Source organism: Erythranthe guttata, chromosome 2, assembly GCF_056151865.1.
Source record: "Erythranthe guttata isolate IM_541 chromosome 2, IM_541, whole genome shotgun sequence".
Taxonomy (NCBI): Eukaryota; Viridiplantae; Streptophyta; class Magnoliopsida; order Lamiales; family Phrymaceae; genus Erythranthe; species Erythranthe guttata.
The window spans coordinates 14,918,331-14,940,646 of record NC_142534.1 but is presented as its reverse complement, the minus strand read 5'-3'; the positions used below and the strand labels follow the sequence as shown (position 1 = coordinate 14,940,646).

The 22,316-nt window shown below is 32.4% G+C and overlaps 4 protein-coding genes and 1 long non-coding RNA gene across 8 annotated transcripts; 3 read left to right on the top strand and 2 right to left on the bottom strand.

Moving 5' to 3' along the window:
- Window positions 1-383: 383 nt before the first annotated feature.
- On the bottom strand, window positions 384-2,510 carry LOC148772433 (uncharacterized). The gene is made up of 2 exons (XR_016029392.1): window positions 2,128-2,510; window positions 384-832 (listed from the first exon to the last, which is right to left on the bottom strand). It is a non-coding gene; the product is annotated as an uncharacterized LOC148772433 (long non-coding RNA).
- Window positions 2,511-4,495: 1,985 nt separating this feature from the next.
- LOC105969461 (zeaxanthin epoxidase, chloroplastic) lies at window positions 4,496-6,949 on the top strand. The gene is made up of 9 exons (XM_012994215.2): window positions 4,496-5,141; window positions 5,216-5,378; window positions 5,466-5,540; window positions 5,637-5,740; window positions 5,836-5,951; window positions 6,062-6,273; window positions 6,375-6,469; window positions 6,564-6,675; window positions 6,762-6,949. The coding sequence occupies exons 1-9, from the start codon at window positions 4,747-4,749 to the stop codon at window positions 6,870-6,872; spliced, it is 1,383 nt and encodes a 460-aa protein (XP_012849669.2). The 5' UTR covers window positions 4,496-4,746; the 3' UTR covers window positions 6,873-6,949.
- Window positions 6,950-8,896: 1,947 nt separating this feature from the next.
- LOC105969577 (protein N-terminal asparagine amidohydrolase family protein) lies at window positions 8,897-12,221 on the top strand. Of its 3 annotated transcripts, none has more exons than XM_088812524.1 (10): window positions 8,897-9,035; window positions 9,875-10,060; window positions 10,508-10,572; window positions 10,675-10,774; window positions 10,879-10,917; window positions 11,026-11,211; window positions 11,290-11,468; window positions 11,587-11,706; window positions 11,847-11,940; window positions 12,067-12,221. In XM_088812524.1, exons 1-10 carry the CDS (start codon window positions 8,988-8,990, stop codon window positions 12,076-12,078), a joined length of 1,029 nt encoding a protein of 342 aa, XP_088668650.1. In that variant the 5' UTR covers window positions 8,897-8,987; the 3' UTR covers window positions 12,079-12,221. The 3 variants fall into 3 exon arrangements, with proteins under 3 accessions (XP_088668650.1, XP_088668643.1, XP_012849805.1); XM_088812517.1 differs by having other exon boundaries at window positions 11,847-11,951; XM_012994351.2 differs by having other exon boundaries at window positions 11,847-12,172.
- A 1,779-nt stretch (window positions 12,222-14,000) lies between these two features.
- On the top strand, window positions 14,001-16,580 carry LOC105969527 (zeaxanthin epoxidase, chloroplastic). 2 transcript variants are annotated; one of them, XM_088812513.1, is made up of 9 exons: window positions 14,001-14,544; window positions 14,626-14,770; window positions 14,878-14,952; window positions 15,090-15,193; window positions 15,345-15,451; window positions 15,545-15,756; window positions 15,876-15,970; window positions 16,057-16,174; window positions 16,286-16,580. In XM_088812513.1, exons 1-9 carry the CDS (start codon window positions 14,108-14,110, stop codon window positions 16,400-16,402), a joined length of 1,410 nt encoding a protein of 469 aa, XP_088668639.1. In that variant the 5' UTR covers window positions 14,001-14,107; the 3' UTR covers window positions 16,403-16,580. The 2 variants fall into 2 exon arrangements, with proteins under 2 accessions (XP_088668639.1, XP_012849749.1); XM_012994295.2 differs by having other exon boundaries at window positions 14,002-14,544; window positions 14,626-14,788.
- Window positions 16,581-16,693: 113 nt separating this feature from the next.
- Window positions 16,694-18,808, bottom strand: LOC105969528 (zinc finger CCCH domain-containing protein 14). The gene is made up of 3 exons (XM_012994296.1): window positions 18,481-18,808; window positions 17,970-18,030; window positions 16,694-17,623 (listed from the first exon to the last, which is right to left on the bottom strand). Exons 1-3 carry the CDS (start codon window positions 18,554-18,556, stop codon window positions 16,870-16,872), a joined length of 891 nt encoding a protein of 296 aa, XP_012849750.1. The 5' UTR covers window positions 18,557-18,808; the 3' UTR covers window positions 16,694-16,869.
- Between the last annotated feature and the right edge of the window lie 3,508 nt (window positions 18,809-22,316).

Genomic DNA, 22,316 nt, shown 5'->3' with positions numbered 1-22,316 from the left:
TACTATTGTGCCCTTATTTTACTATTTTCGTCCAACTGCATTCAACATTTTTGCTACTGCATTTAGTATTTTCGTTTTTTTTTTTATTTTTTTTTTTATTTTTATTTTTTTTTATTTTTTTTTTCTGATTTTTTTGCCCGAAAACTTCCCTGTTTCGAATATGACTATATATGACTATATAAGTTTTTTTTTTTTTTTTTTTTTTTTTTAGCTTTTGTTTTTCTGATTTTTTTTTCCCGAAAACTTCACTGTTTCGAATATGACTACATATGATTATATAAGACTATAGTCATGTACTGTCTTTTTACCCAAAGTTATGGTCGACCGATTATATATATCGTTGATTGTATAAAAAAAAAAATTCATCTACATCTCCAACAAAATTCAAAATTTGAATAATGATATTATAAATCAATTCGCACCCAACAAAAAATTGAAAAAACGCAATCATCAACATCACTATACATCAGAATCACCACATAACTTATATATGACTATATATAACTACATGTGAATATATATGACTATATCTATATGACAATATGTGACTATATATGACTACATGTGACTAAATATAACTACATGTATATGACTACATGTGACTATATATGACTACATGTATATGACTACATGTGACTATCTATAAAAGTATAGTCATATATAGTGAAATACACAGTCACATGCAAATGTTACTAAATGTTACTATATGTTACTATATATTACTACATGTGTCGAAACCCTATCAAACTTTTTGCCATCAGGGTCTAGCTCGTCAACTCGAAATATATCTTCAAAAAGTGTTTCCACCATAGTTACAGCACTGTGTCGAAACCTAAATCCAAAAACAAAACACGATAAGTCCTGGCCCATCAAATTACACATTTTAGATGGTGTAGAATTTCACATCGGTTAAAGTATTTTTCTGCGTTTATTATATTGCAAATCTGTAATGATTAACTACTGAAAATGGAAAATTTCATCCTGATCGTCTCAAATTGAATGGGAAATTCACAATGCTAGAAATAGTTTTTTAACATGCCATAAAAAAAAGAATACTTCGGGGGTAACAAAAGCGTATTCGATTTCAGAAAATTGACAGTTAAAACCACAAGGCTTGTTTTAAAGCTGGATTAAGTATCACTGGCTAAACACATAATGTAACGTGTACAAAACGGTCATAAATAATAATATAACTAAACTAACTTCAACCTCCTGATTTTCTAATTTCTCAGGAACACAAAAAATACTTATAGCAAAATTATTATCCTGCAGAAACTGCACAAGCACAAGCATTAATGAATTTAAACCACAAATCGCTTTTTTCATACGAAACTCTTGCTGATTTAGCTGCCGATATTTGATTCCAAACAGGGCTCAGTCCAATTTGCAGCCAATGATAAAATTGGCAACACACACACACACACACACACACACACACACACACACACACACACACACACACACACACACACACATATACAGAGAGATGTCAATTGTGAAAGCAAAGTAGATGAGCAAAAAAACAGCAGCGAATGCAGAAAAGGTGGAAAGAGAAACAGAAAACCCAAACGAAACCCTGTTTGGAATCAAATATCGGCAGCTAAATAAGAATCTTAGCAAATAAATAAAAACAAATCAAATACACAGTCACATGCAAATGTTACTAAATGTTACTATATGTTACTATATATTACTACATGTGTTTACATGTGCTGGATCATTAAGACGTGGAATCAACGAATTCATACATCTATAATCTATCTAAATAAGATGATATATTGCTCTTAATCTTGGACTGGTTTCACAATACTAACAAAATCATGACTATTAGAGATAGTTCATACATCTATCAGGCCTTTTATACATGAATTCAATGGTGACAAATACTAGCACAAAAACATTGAGTGGATATCATCGGTTGGGGAAAATTCACACAAACTACATCATATCATTAACCATTAACCATTAACCATTAACCAGAGTAATTAAATCATGTCAAATCTATGTAAATTGTTAATCATGAGAAAATGATTTAGTAACTAAATTACTTAATCATCATTAATATTCAAACAAAGTTATAATCTATGTCAGAGTTGATGAAATTCGTAACATAAAAGAAGTACTCACGTCAATTCCGATGATGACAGCACCTTCGGCAAGAAACAGAGTCATGTGTCTCGTGAGATTAAACGGCGCTGTTTGGCAACTGCCCCGAGGAAAATTGAGCCGGCCGCCCCCTTTTTTCCCAGCTTCGAAATTGCCGACATCATCTTCTCAAACGCCGCCGTGTTGAGAGTCGACCCATCCCCCATCCCTCCAAAGTCAGTCAAGTTGAACGACAGAGACTTCAGATCTTGGCGGCGGCGGCGGCGGCAGTGGTGGCCGCGGCGACGGGAGATAGATCGGATCTGGCGAGAGAGGGGGAGATGTAGAGAGAGAGAGAGAGAGAGAGAGAGAGGGAGAGTTGGTGGGTCTGAGATGGTGGGTCTGAGATGGTGGTTGCGACACGTGAGAGGAAGAGAAAGAGAAGATTAGGTGATAGGATATTTATTGAATTGAAACTAAAGGGTAAAATGGGTATTTTAAATTGTTCAGGGGGTCTCACAAATTAAGATTAGAATTTGGGTTTTTGACTAAGAAAGAAAAAAACATTGGACCTCCTTATATATATTTTCAAAACTAGGGTACCTTTTTAATATGGTACTCACGTCGGCGAATCTTAGATTTGGATTTTCAATTGGCTATTCAGATTATCAATCAAATAAATAGACTACTCCAGTACATTCGGTGCTAGATTGTACTCCCATTGCCACTAATAGAAGCTTATGAAATTTTGTCAATTTCTTAACTATTTTCAACTTTGTCTCACAAATTGTTGAAAACTTAAACATGTACAAAAGTAGAAGGCTATCTATTGATGGAACGGTCACTTAGATACAGACACGACCAAGGGGCGTGTCAGGTTTGGTGCGGGTCCGTGTCCGACTTTTAGGGGACCCAAAACCGACCCGTGGGGAGGCGAGTTCGGGTCCGAGCCTGACGACCTAGCTAGAGTGTGCACCAACCTAAACATGTTTTATTTAAATTTTATTTGACCAAGTTGAGACTTTATTTTTTTCGTCTATTGTCCCGATTAAGTTGCTTTGCCAACCAATCTAGTCTGACTTTTTTTTTTGTATTTTCGATTTGGGGACTTGCTATTTGCGGTTTGAAAATTGTTATTTGCGGTTTATAACAAAAAACACTTTATCTCTCTAAAACCCCAAAACTTCCCAAAAAAATCCAAAAACCCCCCAAAACGCGTAAAAGCCCAACTTGGGCGCCCATTCATGCAGTGCACGCCCAACTTGGGCGTGCAAGCTGCATTTGGGCGTCCAGTGCAAAAAAAATAAAAATAAAAAATTAATTGAACGTCCATCTTGGGCGTTCAAATATTTTTTTGCGAAAAAAAAAAAGCCCTACAAATTATTTGTAGGGCTTTTTAACATGAAATTGGTTCCGTAATCGACCTACTCAGTGCATATTACACATAAAAGAGTCGAAATTACATCAAAAAATCGAAGCCCAACCCTTCTTCAAGCTTGATTTCGAATTTTCGAATTTTTTTTTTTCTTTTTTTGCTATTTTGTAGTTTGGGGGGTTTTTGGAAAGTTTAGAGGGGTTTTGTTATAAACCGCAAATAGCAATTTTCTAACCGTAAATAGCATTTCATTCGATTTGCTAGTCTTATTTGTTGGTATTAAATATTTCTTCCGGCCAATTATTGAAGTACCATTGGTACATAAAACAAATGGGAAAAAATATTTGGTAATTCAAAATTCGAGCTGGCGGTAGGGGGCCCACACATCTATCATGCAATAATCATGTATCAAAGAATAGGGGCGGATTTTCCTGCAACTGTTTATATTTAATAAATTATTTTATTTTATTTTAATCTCATTTTAAAAAGAAATTAACTGCTCTGAAAATTAATTGTTCTGGTCTAGTAATACATGCTCTGAATATTTCAAATTTTCAACTCTTAATTGATCAGCAGTCCAACTTGCTCAACATTATTATAAGGGTAAATTACAAACACCCCCCTAGGTATGGTCAAATTACAAAAACACCCCTCTTGTTTGGATAATTACAACCACCCCCTCAACTCCTCAAATTTAGTGGAATCTTCGAGATTATATGGAATATTATCACTTTTGTACCCGTTTATCCCATTCAAACTCTACATTATGAAGCAAGATGATCATAATATGTGATTTTTAGCTTGTATATATCTGTTTGTGGTGCATCGGAAACTGTATTTTTTACACAAAACGAGTACAAACTAGAGCGCATTTCACGGAATCTAGATGACTATGTTGAATTTGGCACCATAAAGGTGGAGGTCTAAGAAAAAATCATAGTTGAGGGGGGTAGATGTAATTATCCAAACAAGAGGGGGATTTTTGTAATTTGACCATACCTCAGGGGGGTTTTTGTAATTTACCCTTATTATAATTTATATATATAATATAATGCTGCCTAAATTTGACTTAAATAAATTCGATTAAATAAAAAAGGATATTGTTGAACAGTTCAACACTATTACTACTGCTGCTTATCTCTAATACGGTCAACTTTCTTCATTCCATTTTTTAATATCTCAATATATATATTTCAAAAATTGTTTCATATATATGCATATATATACATATATATTCAGTTGCATGCATATCTTGAAATAATTAACAGAAGCAAAAAAAATATTACATGGCTTGTATTCATGACAGCCTCAACGTTTCGAATTCTGCGGGATTATTTATTAGAGAAAGAAAATCGAGCAAGAGATTAACGACACGCACGGTTCGATGCGAAAATACCGGCGGCAAAAAAAAGACGCTGAAAATCTTGATTGCCGGTGGAGGAATCGGCGGTCTTGTTTTCGCGCTGGCGGCAAAGAGGAGCGGATTCGATGTCAAGGTGTTCGAGAAGGACTTGACAGCTGTCAGAGGGGAGGGGCTCGAGCGGGGCCCGATTCAGCTCTTGAGCAGTGCTATGGGATTAATGGAATCTATTGATAAAGATGCTGCAAGAGAAATTATGGAATCTGGTTATGTAACTGGTGATAGGTTAAATGGCTTAGCTGATGGCACCACTGGTCAATGGTATATATACATATATAATTATATATCTTTATTTTTTTAATATAATATATTTACAAAAAAAATATTTTTTATAGGTTTGCGAAGTTCGATTTTCTAACACCGGCTATACAGAAGAGTATACCGGTGACTCGAATAATATGTAGAATGGAACTGCAGAGGATACTACTAAATGCAGTTGGTGAAGATAATGTAATGAACAAGTCCAAAGTTGCTGACTTTGTTAGTGATTCTAAAAAGGTTTTACTTGTCTGAAAATTAATTAAATCTACCACTAATTGTATTTTGTTTAATTAGTTTTTATAATTTTTTGTTAATTAATTGCAGGTTACGGTCTTTCTTGAAAATGGCGAACAATACGAAGGCGATATATTGGTTGGCGCGGATGGAATACGATCCATGGTATATATATATATAACTAGTTTATATTAAGGAACACAAAATAAATAAATAAATAAGATCTACTTCGTTTTTTTATATACATATTGTTACAAATAGGTGCGGTCGAAGCTGTTTGGTACGAATAAAGAGCCGAAATACTCGAACTTCATATGTTACACTGGTGTAGCAGAGTTTCATCCCACGTACCTCCCTTCTTTCGGGTACGTATATATATATATGTATGTATACACAACGTACTTCTCCTCATCGATATGTAATATGATTCTTACGTTTGTGCTTGTCTGTATATATATAGATACAAAATATTCATAGGAAGAAACAAGTACTTTGTTGCATTAGACATTGGCAAGGGGAGGATGCAATGGTACGCCTTCGTTAGGGAGCCGCGTGAAAGTCCCGTTTCCTCCATAGGTATATATCTCGCCACACGAGATTAAAAAAAAAGAAAAAATAATAATAAATCAAATTCCTATATATATGATATATGACATATATATTGGTATTTTTAATAATTTATGCAGGTAATAAAAACATGCTTTTGGAATGTTTCGGAGGGTGGTGCGACGAGGTAATCAAAATTATAGGCAGAACAAACGAGGAGGCGATTATACGAAGACCGATACACGACATAGATATGATTAGCACTTGGGGGAAGGGCCGTGTCATTTTATTAGGCGATGCTGCTCATGCGATGCTACCGAATCTAGGCCAAGGCGGTAGCATGGCTATCGAGGTTTTTAACTTTTCGATAATTTTTTTTTTTTTTTTTTTTTTTGCATTTCGGAACTAATTATAGTAGTGTACTATGTTACTAAAGTTTCGTGTTTTTTGCAGGATTGTTATTGGCTTATGCTTGAGCTGCAGAATCTTGCTCAAAGGCACACTATTTCCGAAATTCCGTTGGATCAAATAACAACCGCGTTTACAAGGTATAAAAGACTTAATTATTTAATTTCCTAATATGCATATATTAGGGGATTCTTGATTTTGATTGAACAACGTTGTTCGTTTCCACATAAGCAGATTCGAAAAGAAGAGGATGTTTCGAGTAAGAATAGTGCATTCGATTTGCAGGCTGGCGTCGACGTTGACTGCATTTTATCAGACATACTTAATAGACATTGGTCCTATATTTGTAAGTCTTTTGATAATTTGATCTTCACATTCTATGATTAATTAGTTATTTAATTTAAATTAATTTATATATTTTAATGTGTGCAGAATGTAGCAGGTGTACTGAGGGTGAAACATCCTGCATTTCATGTGTCAAACAAACTACTGCAACTAGCTATGCCAAAATTCATGGAATGGGTTATTGTAGGCCAAGATTGATTCAAACGGCATAATATGTATATACATATATACATACACGTATACATACATATATACTAGAAGCATTTATGTATAAATTGGGACATTAGCTATATTAGCCATTTAGTAACTAATGAGTTTAATCACGCGGTTGACGAAACTAAAAGAATGGACATAATCCATAATCGATATCAAAAATCGAACACGTAGTTAGTTACAAGTGAATCCAAAAATCGAACACATAGTTAATTTTCAGACTTGGATCAAACGGTGTTACTGTTAAATGTCTAAAAACTAACAGCGATGCCACATTGAAATAATTTTTCAAAGGGGAGAAATCAATACAATTAAAAGTAAAAGAAAGTAAAATAATATCGAGTCAAAGTACAAGGGGAAAGTGAAATTTACCATAGTAAATATTCATCAATTTAATTTCACTCTTTATTAAAAGACCACATAGCACTGGAGGTAGGAAATTCGATGAATTAGATCCAAATCAACAATTTCGAAAAATATTAAAATACTAATTCCAATTTCATTTCACAACAATTCCATAAATACAAAAAATGTAATGAAAATTACTCTAATATCGTTTTTTTTTATCAAAATCGGCATATGATTAAAAAATTGGGTAAATTACAATCACCTTCCTAAGGTATGGTCAATTTACAAAAAAAAAACATCATGTTTGGATAATTACAACCACCCCACTTAACTATAAATCTTTTTACACGTCCATCCTTGCAGTTTCAAATTTAGTGTAATTTTCGAGATTATATGGATTATTATCACTTTTGTACGCGTTTTATACTATTCGAACTCCACATTTTGAAGAAAGATGATCATAAATAATATGTGTTTTTAAACTTGTATATATCAGATTGTGGTGCATCAGAAACTGTATTTTTACACAAAATAAGTACAAACTAGAGCACATTTCACGAAATATAGATGATTATGTTGAATTTGACACCATAATGGTGGAGGTGTAAGAAAAAATCATAGTTAAGGGGTAGATGTAATTATCCAAACAAGAGAGGTTTTTCGTGAATTTACACTAAAAAAATATATTATTTTATTCACATATATTATAAACTACATAATATTGTTTTAGTAAATGATTTTTTTTTTAAATCCAAAACTCAAATCTATTTCCATTACAATCCTAAAAGAAGTTCAAATAATAATAATAATAATAATAATAATAATAATAATAATAATAATAATAATAAAAATAAAAATAATAATAATAATAATAATAATAATAATAATAATAATAATAATAATAATAATAATAATAATAATAATAATAATAATAATAATAATAATAATAATAATAATAATAATAATAATAATAATAATAATAATAATAATAATAATAATAATAATAATAATAATAATAATAATAATAATAATAATAATAATAATAATAAAAATAAAAATAAAAAAAATAAGGGGTAATCTAAAATCGGGGGAAAATAAATGTTTATTTCAAGAAAAATGATAAATAAAATAAGGGTAAATTGCAACCACCCTTGATGTATGGTAAAATTACGAAAACTCCCATTTTGTTTGGGTAATTACAATAATCCCTCAACTATAAATTTTCTTACACGTCCACCCTAATGGTTTCAAATTTAGCGGAATCTTCTTGATTAAATGAAATATTATCACTTTTGTACCCGTTTTATTCCATTCGAACTCCTCATTTTGAAGCAAAGATGATCAAAAGATGTGTTTTTTGGCTTGTATATATCAGATTGTGGTGCATCAGAAACCGTTTTTTACACAAAACGAGTACAAACTAGAGCACATTCTACGGAATCTATATGATTATGTTGAATTTGACACCATAAGTGGTGAAAGTGTAAGTAAGAATATTCATAGTTGAAGTGTAGATGTAATTATCCAAACAAGAAATGTTTTTTCGTAATTTGACCATACCTCAGTTGTTGTAATTTACCCATAAAATAAAAATAAAAACTTAAACTTGAACAAGTCAAATCCCATTATTTATTTATTTTATTTTGTTTAAAAAAAAAAAAAAAAAAGTCAAATATCCCATCCCTACCAAAATATTTTAGATGATTCAAAAATCAAAAGTATTTTCCGACCACCGCAGACAAATTTTCAAGCATGATTTATGTGGCCGGAGTTCCATTTTCTCCCGATGAATCGTCCCAGGTATTCATTCATCTCTCAGTTTTTCAAGTTAACTGTATAATAATATTAATTCCGCAGTCTTAATCCGTAATCTGAATCCAATACTTGAAAAATTATTTTGGGTGTTTATCGAACGATTCTGCTGTTTCATACGATGTTTTAATTCCGAAAATTGATTTGATTTGTGTATAAGTTCTTAACTTCATATTAAAAAAATTATATATGTAGTTGTATTTGTTGTTTTGTATAAGAAGAATGAAGAAACATTGATCTGTACAAGTTGAAAGAAGAATGGTGCTTTCCTTTAAACCCTAATTTGTTTCACCCATATTTATCTGCTGGCAAAATGCAGCATCGAATATCGAAAACGGCTTGATTTTGTTCCCCCGATTTGTGTTTACAAGTGTAATAAGCGGCCCCTTCGTTTTATAATCGCGATCTCACTTTTTTGTACTATAACCTAGTGATAATACTGTTATGTGATGTGGGGAAATACGTTAGACTCCAGACGATGGGAAATTATCGGGGCGTGAATAAAAAACCGGAGTATATCTGTTGATGAATCTTGAATTTGCAGATTTTGTCCAAAGGGTACGTGAACGGGGCAAAAATTTGCTTCGATTTTCAAAAAGAAGGCCGCTCTTCAAAAAATAAATAGATATGTGTTCGATTTATGCACGTATGGATGGATAATGCTCGTGTTCTCTAGAAAGGATATGTCAGCAGTAACAATAAACTAACACTTCAGTACATTGCTTAGTTGTAACGAAATTATTTGGATATTCAGTTTGAGCTGTTTTCTTTATGTGTCGTTATTGAATTTCGGCATTTTTTTATTTTTATTTTTGTATCATAAACAGGGAACGGACACTTTGATAGCTTTGATGGAGCATCCGGATTTGGTGTCGGCCTCAAACTCATTTAAATCTACGGCGGAGAAGAAATTCTCGGTTTCGGAAGACTCTAATTCAGTGAAGTCGAAAATTAGTAAATCGGTTTACATCTTTCAAAAGGAATTCGCAACCGTTGACCCTGCTTTAGTTGACGTATGCTTTTATCATCATCTATTTAAAGTTTCTTCTTTTTTTTTTTCCTTTTTTTCTCGGCAAGGGTATATGTTTGAAGTTTGTTGTGTTCGGAAATTTGCGCTTAGAATCTAAAATTATCTAATTCTAATTATTTCATATTATTTTTTTGAAATCAATTTGTCGTCTTTGTAGTTTTAGCATATATGCATGGCTTGCAATATAATTCTTTTGGATATACAACAACATCATGCATTCAAAAATCTTCAACGTGAATTTTGTTTTGACCCCATTTTTGGAATCTACGAATTCAATGCAGCTACGTCTTACGAAATACTTTTTATATTTGATTTTAGGAATCTACGAATTTTGCCCAAAAATATTTGGTCATGTCCAATTTTTCGATTACTTTGCTTACATTCTTTCACCGCTCACACATTTGTTTTCGCAAATTTTCCTTCTCCCAAGTTAGTCGGTACTGATGAGGCAACAACTTGTGTCGGTATTTCGATAAGAAACTGCAGAACCGGAATGTAAGTTCTAAGTTTCTACCATGCAAGAAAACTTTCTGAATCATATAATGCAGCGACTCGACTTTTTGTGGTTATCATTTGTCTTTGTTTTTGTTATTACAGGATATCTCTTGCCCATATGGATTTTCCAAACGTTGTTGAAAACGGTCTGAGTCAGATGTTATCTTTAATCACTGATCGGGATTCCGATACTCTCTTGGATGTACGCTATATTAAATATTAATTTTCTTCATATAATCATGGTTTCTCATTTCAATTCCTGGTAAAAAAAATTTGGGGCTTATTGTGTAAAGTCGTGCTTTTCAGGTGCATCTGGTTGGTGGGTTCGACGATATCTCGTCTCAAGTATGCCCATTTTTCTCCCCCGCTTTTTGCATTTGATTTTTCAGTAGAAAATATTGAATCGGGGAATATATTATTTATTTAATGATTTTGTAACAAACTTTCCTGCAGCATCCAAATCTTGCTCCGAAAAATAGAAAAAAATTGGAGGGATATTCTTATCCTTTGTGTGCAAAGATTATCGAGACGCTGAGAATTAGGAGCGAAAATTTTCAGATTCGAACTCTGCATGTTCTTGGGCAAAACACGAAATTGAACACCGAAGGGTTTGCATGCCCGATTTTCCATGGATTTGTGGTTAGCTTCAACTTTTGAATTTTATTTTTTGTTGATTTTTTATCTTCTTGGAATCATTTTCAATATTTGTTTGCTTAGGTGGATACATCCAACGGATCAATAACCCCTGCGAGTTTCGATAGAAAATCGAGATGCCCCGATGAAATTGTACGAAGAATTAGAGTGACTGCATCTTTCGAGGACCCTAATTTGTCCCACAAGTTGCTCGATACATACGAGACTAACTCCGACAATTTTGTCATCGCTCCATGTGTTTGGTAAATTGTTTTCCAATTTTTTATATATATACCTAAACATATGAACATAAATCAAATTTTTTTTTGTGCGCCTGCGTTTTTTTGTTCATAGTTTATGAATTACGAATTCTTTTGGTAGGACCATACGGCAAAAGCGCATTGCAACAACACTGCAACGTCTTTCCGATATAGAAATACTGCTTACGTGTTCGTCTTCGCCTTCTGCCGAAGCTCCTGATTTTGTAGATAATGAAAGAAGGTAATTAAATACCTTTTCTTTTATATATATATATATATATATATATATATATATATATATATATATATATGTACTTTTCGAGACTCGAAAAATAGTGTGTCGTAAAAATAATAAGTGGAAATATATATTTATCTATCCAGGAAGTGGGATTACTTGATCAGAAATCCAAATTGGAGAGAGACTTTTCCTTCAGAACAGCCTAGAAGGTTCCAGAGGACTCCAGATGGAAACTGGGTATCATCATTGTAATGAATAATACCAGAATTTTTTTTTAAATAATAATAAATTAACAATTTGGAATTACGGTATTTCGGTTGCTAATTTTTAGCCAATTAATTAATAATTAATTGCCTCTTGTAGAAAAGAGGATAACTGCTGTTGTGTGAATATGAGGCAATTTACTTGTGTTGGTACCTTATTTCCATAACAAATTGCAAGATTGGAATGTAAGTCCTATAACATACAATTTTTTATTTCTGAATCATATATTAATGCAAGTTGTTTTGTGGCTATTATACCTTTGTGTCTTTATTACAGGATTTTCTCTTGCTCAACGGGTACGGGTCAGATTCTAAGCTGACCCGTTTAGGATGCGTTTGGGTAAGCTAAACGGTTTTGCTTCGGTAACGGGTTTCAGTTAGGTTTCTGACTTACCACCAAATGATAATTGTGTTTTTTTTTTTGTTAATATAAAATGGGCAAATTACGGCCACCCTCGAGGTATGGCCAAATTACGAAAAAAAAACCCTCTTGTTTGGTAATTACAGCCACCCCCTCCTTTTAAATATTTTTACATAAAATTTATGTAATTCGGTTATTTACCGAACCAAATCGTATATTCAGTTCAGCAAACATTATGAAATGTTGGCGTACCGAAATTTCGGTTTGGTTTTGCCGATTTAACATCCCTAAATTTACCTCTTGAGGGGTATTTTCGTAAGATAATACATAGTTGAAGGGGTGGCTGTAATTACCCAAACAGAAGGGGGTTTTTCATAATTTGACCATAACTAAAGAGGTGGTCGTAATTTCCCCATGTAAAATACTAGTAGAATTTTTAAACTCTGCAAACTAACTTACATTAAAAATAGGGGTTTTAGTTCGTAAATTCCTTATGGCTAGTTTCATATATAGTATTATACTTTAGATACTACATACCCTTTTTAGGTTTCGTTTACTGTTAGCTTCCTATGCATAAAAAATGTCTGGAATACCCTTCATTAAACGATATTGTATGTTCTTTTTCTTCTCTATTTTATCTATACATGTAACCAAACACCCATTATCCATCCTCCCAATATATAATAATAGTGTCCAAATCTTCCCAAAACTCTGACAAAAAATTGAAAAAAAAGTCATGCGAATATGTGATAGTTAATGGGAAACTGTACTAGTTGTAATAATAATATAAAGTGAAGGGCATTCCAGACATTTCGCATGGGCTAGGGTGCTATCTGCAAACGAAATTTAAAAGGAGGAAGTGCATAGTCCAAAATGTAGTACCGAGAACTCTCTCGTATATAAAACTAACCAAATGGGATTTACGAGCTAAAACCCCTTAAAAATATACAAAAAATTCAAAAGAATAATTTAATTTCTAAGATTAAAACCTAAATTAAAAAAATAAAAAAATTTAAACCTAAGAGTTGATGATAGCAAGTAGCAGAAATAATTAATTGCCTTAATTAGCTTTCCACCTGTTCTCTGACACTCAACAACTACTACTATATAAATATCCATGGCGTGGGATCACGTTCAAACATGTATTATTTATATGCATCTGATATTACTATTACATTTCATAATAAAATATAATAGAATATATCTGCATGCACTGTTTATTTCTTAAGAGTAAATTACTGTCGCTCCTAGTTAAGGTTAAATTACAAAAAAACCCTCATGTTTTGGTAATTACAACCACTCTTCAACTGTGAAACTTCTTACCAGTTTGTATCCGTTTTATCGCATTCGAGCTCCACATTTAAAAAAAAGATGATCATAAGATGTGTCTCTTGACTTGTAAATATCAGATTGAGAAAACTGTTCTTTACACAAAATTAGTACAAACAAGAGATCATTTCACATAATCTAGAAGATCCTATTGAATTTCACGTGTACGAAGATTCATAGTTGAAATAAGAAGGGTTTTTTCGTAATTTGCACGTCGAGGTGACCGTAATTAACCTTGAATAATATTCATGATTCACCTACGGGACTGTCGGTAGTGGTAGGCAATTAGATATTTATTGTCACTTTGACTTAAATGATGAGCAAATAATTAAAACTGTGAGCATATAACTAGATCTATACAAGCACGTGCAACACATGCGCCAGTTTTTAATACTTTTGTATATTTAATTTTCCAGAGCAAGTTCATATGAAATCTTGCTAATTTAACCACATGGCTTTTGTTCATCGTCATAGCCTTAACCTCTCAAGTCAGCCACGTGGAATATTGTTGCATGGAAAATCCGAAAATCAACTAGTGTTTACCGTAAGATGTGAAATTAGTGGAGCTGATTTTTTCAATGATCATGAAGAAAATAGCCGAAAGAAAACGAAGAAGAAGAAGATGAAGATCTTGATTGCCGGCGGAGGAATTGGCGGCCTTGTCTACGCTCTGGCGGCAAAGCGCAGCGGATTCGACTTCACGGTGTTCGAGAAGGACATGACCACGGCCCGAGGGGAGGGCCGGGCCCGAGGCCCGATTCAGCTCTCGAGCAGTGGCTTAAATCTTCTTCAATCCATTGATAAAGATGTCACGAGTGCTATTATCGAAGCAAGCAATTTAACAAGTGACGCGCCAAATGGCATAGCTGATGGCCTCACTGGTCAATGGTATACATTATTATTATTATTTTTTTTAATTTTTAAATAAACGGATATATATATTATATTAATTTTGTTTGATTTGATTAGGTTGGCTGAGATCGATTTTCGAAGTCCGGCTAAACGAAAAGGGATTCCGGTTAGTAAAATGATATGTAGAGTGGAACTGCAGAGGATACTACTAAATGCAGTTGGTGAAGATAATGTAATGAACAAGTCCAAAGTTGTTGACTTTGTTAGTGATTCCAATAAGGTTTACTTCTCTGAAAATTTTATTAATTCTTTCTTAATTAATTAATAATTAACACTTTTTTTCCTTATATTATTATTATTATTTGCCAGGTTACAGTCTTCCTTGAGAATGGCGAGCAATACGAAGGCGATGTATTGGTCGGGGCCGATGGATTACGATCCGTGGTATATATATGCGCCAAATTATTTTATCAGTCTACAAAATTAATGAGTAATCATATTTCTTTAATTTTAAATTTTCTTGACTGTATCATATTAATTAATTATAATTTAATTATTATTTGATCCATGTATTATTATAGGTGCGCTCAAAACTATTTGGTCCTAATAATGAGCCAAAAAACTCGAAATACGTATGTTATACGGGCGTACAAGAATGTCTTCCCGCGTATCTCCCTAGTTCCGGGTATGTGTGTGTGTGTGTGTATCCTACAAAGTACAGCGTCCAATGTAATTAATCATTAATGAAGTTCATGAAATGAAAAAACATTGTGCCTACATTATTAATTATATGTATATATGTGCTTCACTCACTGTATCTAGAATTATATATATAGGTACAAATTTTTCCTAGGATATAACAAGTACTTACTAGCCGTAGATATTGGCAAGGGAAGGATGCAATGGTACGCCCTTGTTAAAAATCCTCCTGTTTCCTCCCAAGGTAACATATATTATATATCATATATATATATATATTATCAAAAATGTAATTGGTCTGGTTTTAACTTCTGTTGTTTTCCTAAGAATTGTGCAGGTTATAAAAAGATGCTTCTAGAACGTTACGGAGACTGGTGCAAAGAAGTAACTGGAATGATATCAAGAACAGAGGAAGAGACGATAATAAGAAGACCTATTTACGATATTGACATGATGAACACGTGGGGAAAAGGACGTGTCGTTTTATTAGGCGATGCTGCCCACGCGATGCAGCCCTATTTAGGGCAAGGTAGTACCATGGCTATTGAGGTACAAATTAAAATCAGTATAAACCAATTATAAAAAAAAAAAAAAAAAAAAAAAAAAGAAATTGAAATTAGTAAATAAACAAAAGAAAGTTTGATGTTTTATTGGAAATGTTTGTGCAGGATTGCTATTGGCTTATGGTTGAGCTGCAGAATGTTGCTAAGAGGCATACTGTTTCCGGAATTCCGTTACATCAACTAACGTTAGCGTTTAGAAGGTACGTAATATTCAAGAATTTATTAATTTTGATTGACGAGTGAGACTGAATTTTCGTGTAATATAATTCGGGTTTGCGATGAACAGATACGAGGATAGGAGAAAGTTTCGGGTAACGACAATACACACAATTTGCAGATTAATTGGAGATGTGGGTTCACATTACAAAACCTACCTATTCGACACGGGTCCTCTTCAACTATTCGTAAGTCGTTTGTCGTTTGATTTTTTATTTACACACATTTTATATTTAATTTTCTCTCAATTTTTTCACTTTTTATTTATTAGTTTTTCGGCTCTCGTTTTTTGTGTGCAGAATGTTGTGTCTGCAGCAGTGAGTGTTAAAGATCCTGTATCTGTTATTACAATGAAACTTTTTCAGTTAGCTTTGCCGACGATCGTGGATTGGGTTATAGCAAACCCCGAGCCATGAACATATGATTGGTTTCGATTTTTCAACAATTTTCAGAAGTTATCTTTTCGTTATTTTTCGATTTTGGTAAATGTGGTTTCGTGGTTTGTATTCGATTTATATGTCTATTGAATCACGAAGTTTATGGAAACTCAGTGTGAAATTCAAGAAATAAAAAGAGTGAAGTTGCTTATGGACACATTTTGAATGACATCTTATTTTGTTATTGTTCGTATTATTTTAAATTCAATAAACCTCAATGCATAATACGTTTTATGTTTACGAGGGAGAACGCCAAAATCGACACAATCGAAGCTAGGAAAAGTTGCCATAAGTTAATATTTTTAAACAAACAACAAATTAATGAGAACAAAAACAAGACAAAGAAGCATACAGTCAAAAGTCTATGTTTTAATCTAAAGCATCATTTTTTTCCTCTCTTTTTTCGCTACAAAAGTTTCGTAACTCTGACAAACAAACCCCAACAACTACCGTAACTCACTGGTAGAATGAGCAAAATTACACCTATCACCGAACGTGCACAACCCCTTTGGAAACTTCTCGCACATTTTTTTCTTATAATGGCTTGGTGGGCCACCACCCCCACCACCACCCCCACCACCACCACCACCATGACCGCCGAACGAACCCATGGGTGGTTTCTCCCCTCGACCGCCAGCTGCACTTATATTCATGATGAGCTGGCGAACCATCGAACTAGCTTCCTTAATCTGATCAAAGGTTCCTTCAAGCTCAATATTCCTCTGGTTTGGATCTGTCTCGTGGTCCTTTATAGAAAGCTTAACGCCCGTTTGGCGGCAAATCTGCTTCGAGTTTACCCCGTTTTTCCCAATTATAGGTCCGGCAAAAGTGGCGTCCACACTGATTTTAGCTGTTGCAGATGCACCAAAGTTGGCCACAGGTTCAAGCCGTTGGGGAAAACCACTTGGTGGGCCCATCATTCGGTGGTCTTCGTAGCCGTGCATAGGTGGCGGCTTGCTGCCGAGCTCCATCTCACTGTGGGCGAAGCGGCAACTGTCGCCGTATCTACACCCTTCTGCAGTGTTGATCTTGTTGCAGATTCTCGTTTTCATGCTCGGAGAAGGGTTATCGGTAAAAGCTCCGTTTCTTCCAGCTGGAGCTGCAGTGTTTCCGCCCATGTTTGCCAGCTGCGAATGCGCGTTGTAGCCCGGGAAATAGTGAAGGAAGTGGCATGCATCGCCGAATGAGCACCCAGATGTGCTGCATTGATAACGCAAAACATGAATATCACAAACAAGATAGAAAACGGGAAAAAAAAAAATTATAAAGCCGACAAATATATATCTTTACATCCCATAGTATAGGTAATCAAGAAGAAAGTTTATTTGGTGTTCTTTCTCTTCGGCTTTCTCAATGAAACAAGTCAACATATATAAGCCAAGTCAAATACCTGGAATTTCTACGACTCTGGAGATGGAACTTAAAGCTCGAAAATTTAAATGCTATTCGGTTACCTTTTACTACTTCCGCAATGTTTTGTCGCAAAAAATATATGTTTCGATCATACAAAGCTTGTTGTTATTATATATAGATTCAAGATTATAACCTGAAAAACTTCGTGCATGGCTTTGATTTGCTTCCTACACCACTTGTAAACGAGTCCGTTTCTGTACCAGAAAATTTATTTCCTTCTTCAGTTAATATTTCATCGGACACTTTTTAAATCATCGAGCCTTAAAAGAACATCCAATTCAGAACTTCTATTAATTGATAACGCCCACATTAAAATCAGATATCTACAAATATTTTACTAGATGTATAAAGATTATAAACAAAACAATCATTAGAAATACATTACTTTCCTAGAAAGTTCTAGATATATATCCTCCCTACAGTGAATTTCTTTCGACGGATACACAAACATGTAATAATAACAATATGAAGTTCGGACAAGCAAACATTGAGAAATTAGATCCATTGTATCAGATCCTAAAAGAAAAGGGAAAAATTAAACTATTTTTGAATCGGAAATTAGGTCACAGCGCAAAATCTATTAATTCCCAATCAACAAAGTAAATTAAAAACAAAAAATGAAATCATTACATTCGAAAACTAACCTTCCTTGTACTTCTTGGAGCCTCCATTCCCAGAAAAAGCGGCGTCTGGTCGGCCCCTTTTGCGCCCAAAATCCATTTGCGCTGCTGCTAGATCTATAAACGCTAACAAAAATTCAAACAGATAAATCACTTTTATATATGATTGAGAGTTTCAATTCAGAGATTTGGGGGAAAATTATTAGGAAATGATGTAAGAAAAACAACAGCGGCAAAACCCTAGGGTTTGGGGGCGACGATTGGAGGGAGGCGGTTTTCCGGAACTCAAGTTCAGATTCAAATTTAGTTAATAATGAAGCTTCGAGACGGTTGAGATTTTTTTTATTAAATTGGGCGGAAAATTGTTTTGAGTTAATTTTACAGAAAAGTACTTTTTTTTTTCGGCCCGAGCTCAATGGGGCTTTAGCCCATAGAAACATTACGTAATAAATTAGGGGGCCTTTTTATGGTGATAATACCAAAAAAAAAAAAAAATATATATATATATATATATATATATATATATATATATATATATATATATATATATATATATATATATATATATATATATATATATATATAAATTATTAAAAATAGGGTAAATTACCACCATCCCTGAGGTATGGTCAAATTACGAAAAAAATCCATCTTATTTGGATAATTACACCTACGCCCTGAACTATGAATCTTCTTACACTTCCACCCTTACGGTGACAAATTCAACATAATCATCTAGATTCCGTGGAATGTGCTCTAGTTTGTACTCGTTTTGTGTAAAAATTCAGTTTCAGCTGCACCACAATCCAATATATACAAGCCAAAAAACACATATTATGATCATCTTGCTTCAAAATGTAGACTTCGATGGGATAAAGAGAGTACAAAAGTAATAGTATTCCATATAATCTCGAAAATTCCACTAAATTTGAAACCGCAAGGGTGGACGCGTAAAAAAATGTATAGTTAAGGGGGTGGTTGTAATTATCCAAACAGGAGGGGAATTTTTGTAATTTGACCGTATCTTAGGAAGAGGTTGTAATTTAACCTTATTAAATATTATATTAGGTGATAATATTGTCAATAATAATTTAATTTTCTTGTCACTTATTTATTTTTATCATGGGTTTATTTATGTGGTGTTTGCAAAAACTTTTAGTAACATCTTCTGATATGATTATCCGTCGACTTTTCGCGGATCTAAATTTGTTTGCACCAGGACGACGACCCTTCAGAATTCCGAATAGTGCGGTTTTGACCAAATAAATATAGGACTTTGCTAAATAGCCAGAATCTGGCTGGCCAAAATAGCATTTAATTCACTTTTTTTATTTTCTTTATATATCTAATACCATTTATGCCCTTAATTGTTTTGTTTCTAAAATCTCTTCCTAATTCCTCTCCCTATTTTCCCTCCTAAAAAATAGAACCACTCAATTCTACATATTTAGTTTTTACACGGTAAAAAATAATACATTATATCAATTCTACGAGTTTCAATAATAATAATAATAATAATAATAATAATAACAACAACAACAAAAAAAGGATGAATTATTATTATTATTATTATTATTATTATTATTATTATTATTATTATTATTACAACAAAAAAGGACGAAATATTCTCACCTACATCACTATTTTGAAAATGGGTTGCAATGGAGAAAGCTTAATCGATTCAAATCTTATGATTGACAATTTGATTCTTACGATTTTTACGAATTATATTGTATTACTTTTTATGATACAATTCAATTAAAAATATATTATACTTTAATTATAATTAGTTAGTTCCATTAATATGTTCTTGTCAACACTTTCTCCCTCTAAAATACAATTATACCAAGTATTAAAATAAAAATAACAACATAATATTTTAATACTACTAATCATCTATAGTTTTATTTTAAATTATGAAGATTAATTGGAATGAGTTATGATCTATTTTTGTTAAAATAAACATCATCTACATTTTTCTTATAAATATATTACTGTCAATATTTGTCCTATATAGAATAATCAATAATTTCAATACGTTATTGTCAATAATTGATGTCAATCGATTAAAATTTTTGAAAAAAGTTTAACAATTGATAGGACTTGAGCATAATTAATCCAAATCTTACTATTTGATTAACTAAATATTAAAAGAAAAATCACATATAATATTATTATAATCCTCATATATACTTTATAAATAAACATCTGATATTATTTTTTATTAAAAAATATCACACTATCGATTTTAATAACATAAGCGAGCTTGTATTAAGTCATGCATTTGCATATATTTAGTTAATTCAATTATTTGTATTTTTCAACAGTGGAGATTAATAATAATAATAATAATAATAATAATAATATTGAATATAATAATTAATGATAGATATTTGGGGGGTCGAACAACGACTCTTTATATATTTTTTTAATTTATATATGACATTTATTAATATATTACTGAATAATAATAAATAGGAAAATTAGTAATTTATTTAGCATTATCTAAATAACAATTATAAATCATTTTACAGAATTATTAAACTTATATATATATTTCGTATTAATGTTCTAAGCATTTGATCTGTCCCGGTGGTTTGTCTGCTGTTGTGTACATCCGGGGCACCCGAGGTCGAATCTGGAAGGTAAACTTTTTTGGTAATATAATCTTATTTAATATATCCGGTCCCCAGGTTACCAAAGTATTCAAATTAAAATATTAACTGTGTATAGGGGTAAAATAGTAATTACACGTTAAAACTTTTTCTAATATTACAAAATTGCCATTTTCTGGCTGGCCAGAATCTGGCCATGTAGCTTTATTGATAAATATATGTGGATAGTAATTAATTTAATAATCAATTCACTAAATATATATACCAATAAATGATTAGGTTTTGCAATTGGGACAATGAATTTGACCAAAATTCTCACAGATTTTCTTGACATCCAAACAAAGGTGACATCAATTGCACCAATTTTCTCAATCTTGTAGCTTGTCCTTTCCTCCAATTTGACCCTCAAAATTCACATTTTCCCATCATCACATGCTAAGTCATTAGTACCCATCGGTCACGCCAAAATGATAAAATAGGAGAAATATAAATGAAACTATTGAATTATCATAATTCACATGTTCATATCTACTCAATTATTTATATATTTATTTGTTGAGGAAAAAACATGTATTGACATAATTATAACAATATATATATATAACATTTGTTCTATAGTAACTGTCTTTTTTTTTTTAAATATTGTTGTTCCATATTATCTGTTATTTTTTATTTCTGATATTGAAAATATTAATATTAAATAATTCAACTCTAAGTTTTTCTCTTATTACATCATTAAACGAACAAGGTTATTTTAGTCTTTTTTAATATATTTTGTCCTAAAATCAAGATACGTTTGTTAACATTCTTAATAATTTAAAAAATGAAAGTTAATTAGAATCGAATGGGATATTAGAAAGAATCATTAATTACTAATCATCTACTCCCTCTGTTCCATAATATCTGTCTCTTTTGAGAATTTTTTTTGTTCCATATTATCTGTCACTTTACAATTCCAATGCTGCATTAATTGCTTATTTTTCAATTTTACCCTTATTAACTCTATAGCACTCTTCCTGCATTAATTAATAAACAAGGGTATTTTGGTCCATCATTATATACTTTCCTAAAATCAAGACACATTTATTGAGATTCTTAAGATTTGTGCCAAGATGAAAAACGACACCTATTTAGGAACGGAGGGAGTACTATTTATCTTGTCATCATTTATTATATACATATATATTCATACAATGATTATGATTCGTGAATTATATTGTAATCATGGCACATAATAAGTACACA

Bases quoted from the DNA above. Each gene is read 5' to 3' on its own strand.
- LOC105969527 (XM_012994295.2), top strand. From the start codon at position 14,108: ATGGCTTTTGTTCATCGTCATAGCCTTAACCTCTCAAGTCAGCCACGT. The intron at 14,789-14,877 runs GTTTACTTCTCT...ATTATTTGCCAG, and splicing joins TTGTTAGTGATTCCAATAAG to GTTACAGTCTTCCTTGAGAA. The intron at 16,175-16,285 runs GTAAGTCGTTTG...TTTTGTGTGCAG, and splicing joins CGGGTCCTCTTCAACTATTC to AATGTTGTGTCTGCAGCAGT.
- LOC105969461 (XM_012994215.2), top strand. From the start codon at position 4,747: ATGGCTTGTATTCATGACAGCCTCAACGTTTCGAATTCTGCGGGATTA. The intron at 5,379-5,465 runs GTTTTACTTGTC...AATTAATTGCAG, and splicing joins TTGTTAGTGATTCTAAAAAG to GTTACGGTCTTTCTTGAAAA. The intron at 6,470-6,563 runs GTATAAAAGACT...CCACATAAGCAG, and splicing joins ATAACAACCGCGTTTACAAG to ATTCGAAAAGAAGAGGATGT.
- LOC105969577 (XM_088812517.1), top strand. From the start codon at position 8,988: ATGATTTATGTGGCCGGAGTTCCATTTTCTCCCGATGAATCGTCCCAG. The intron at 9,036-9,874 runs GTATTCATTCAT...TATCATAAACAG, and splicing joins CTCCCGATGAATCGTCCCAG to GGAACGGACACTTTGATAGC. The intron at 11,212-11,289 runs GTTAGCTTCAAC...TTGTTTGCTTAG, and splicing joins CGATTTTCCATGGATTTGTG to GTGGATACATCCAACGGATC.
- LOC105969528 (XM_012994296.1), bottom strand. From the start codon at position 18,556: ATGGATTTTGGGCGCAAAAGGGGCCGACCAGACGCCGCTTTTTCTGGG. The intron at 18,031-18,480 runs GTTAGTTTTCGA...TTTCTGGTACAG, and splicing joins CTCCAAGAAGTACAAGGAAG to AAACGGACTCGTTTACAAGT. The intron at 17,624-17,969 runs GTTATAATCTTG...TTATCAATGCAG, and splicing joins CCATGCACGAAGTTTTTCAG to CACATCTGGGTGCTCATTCG.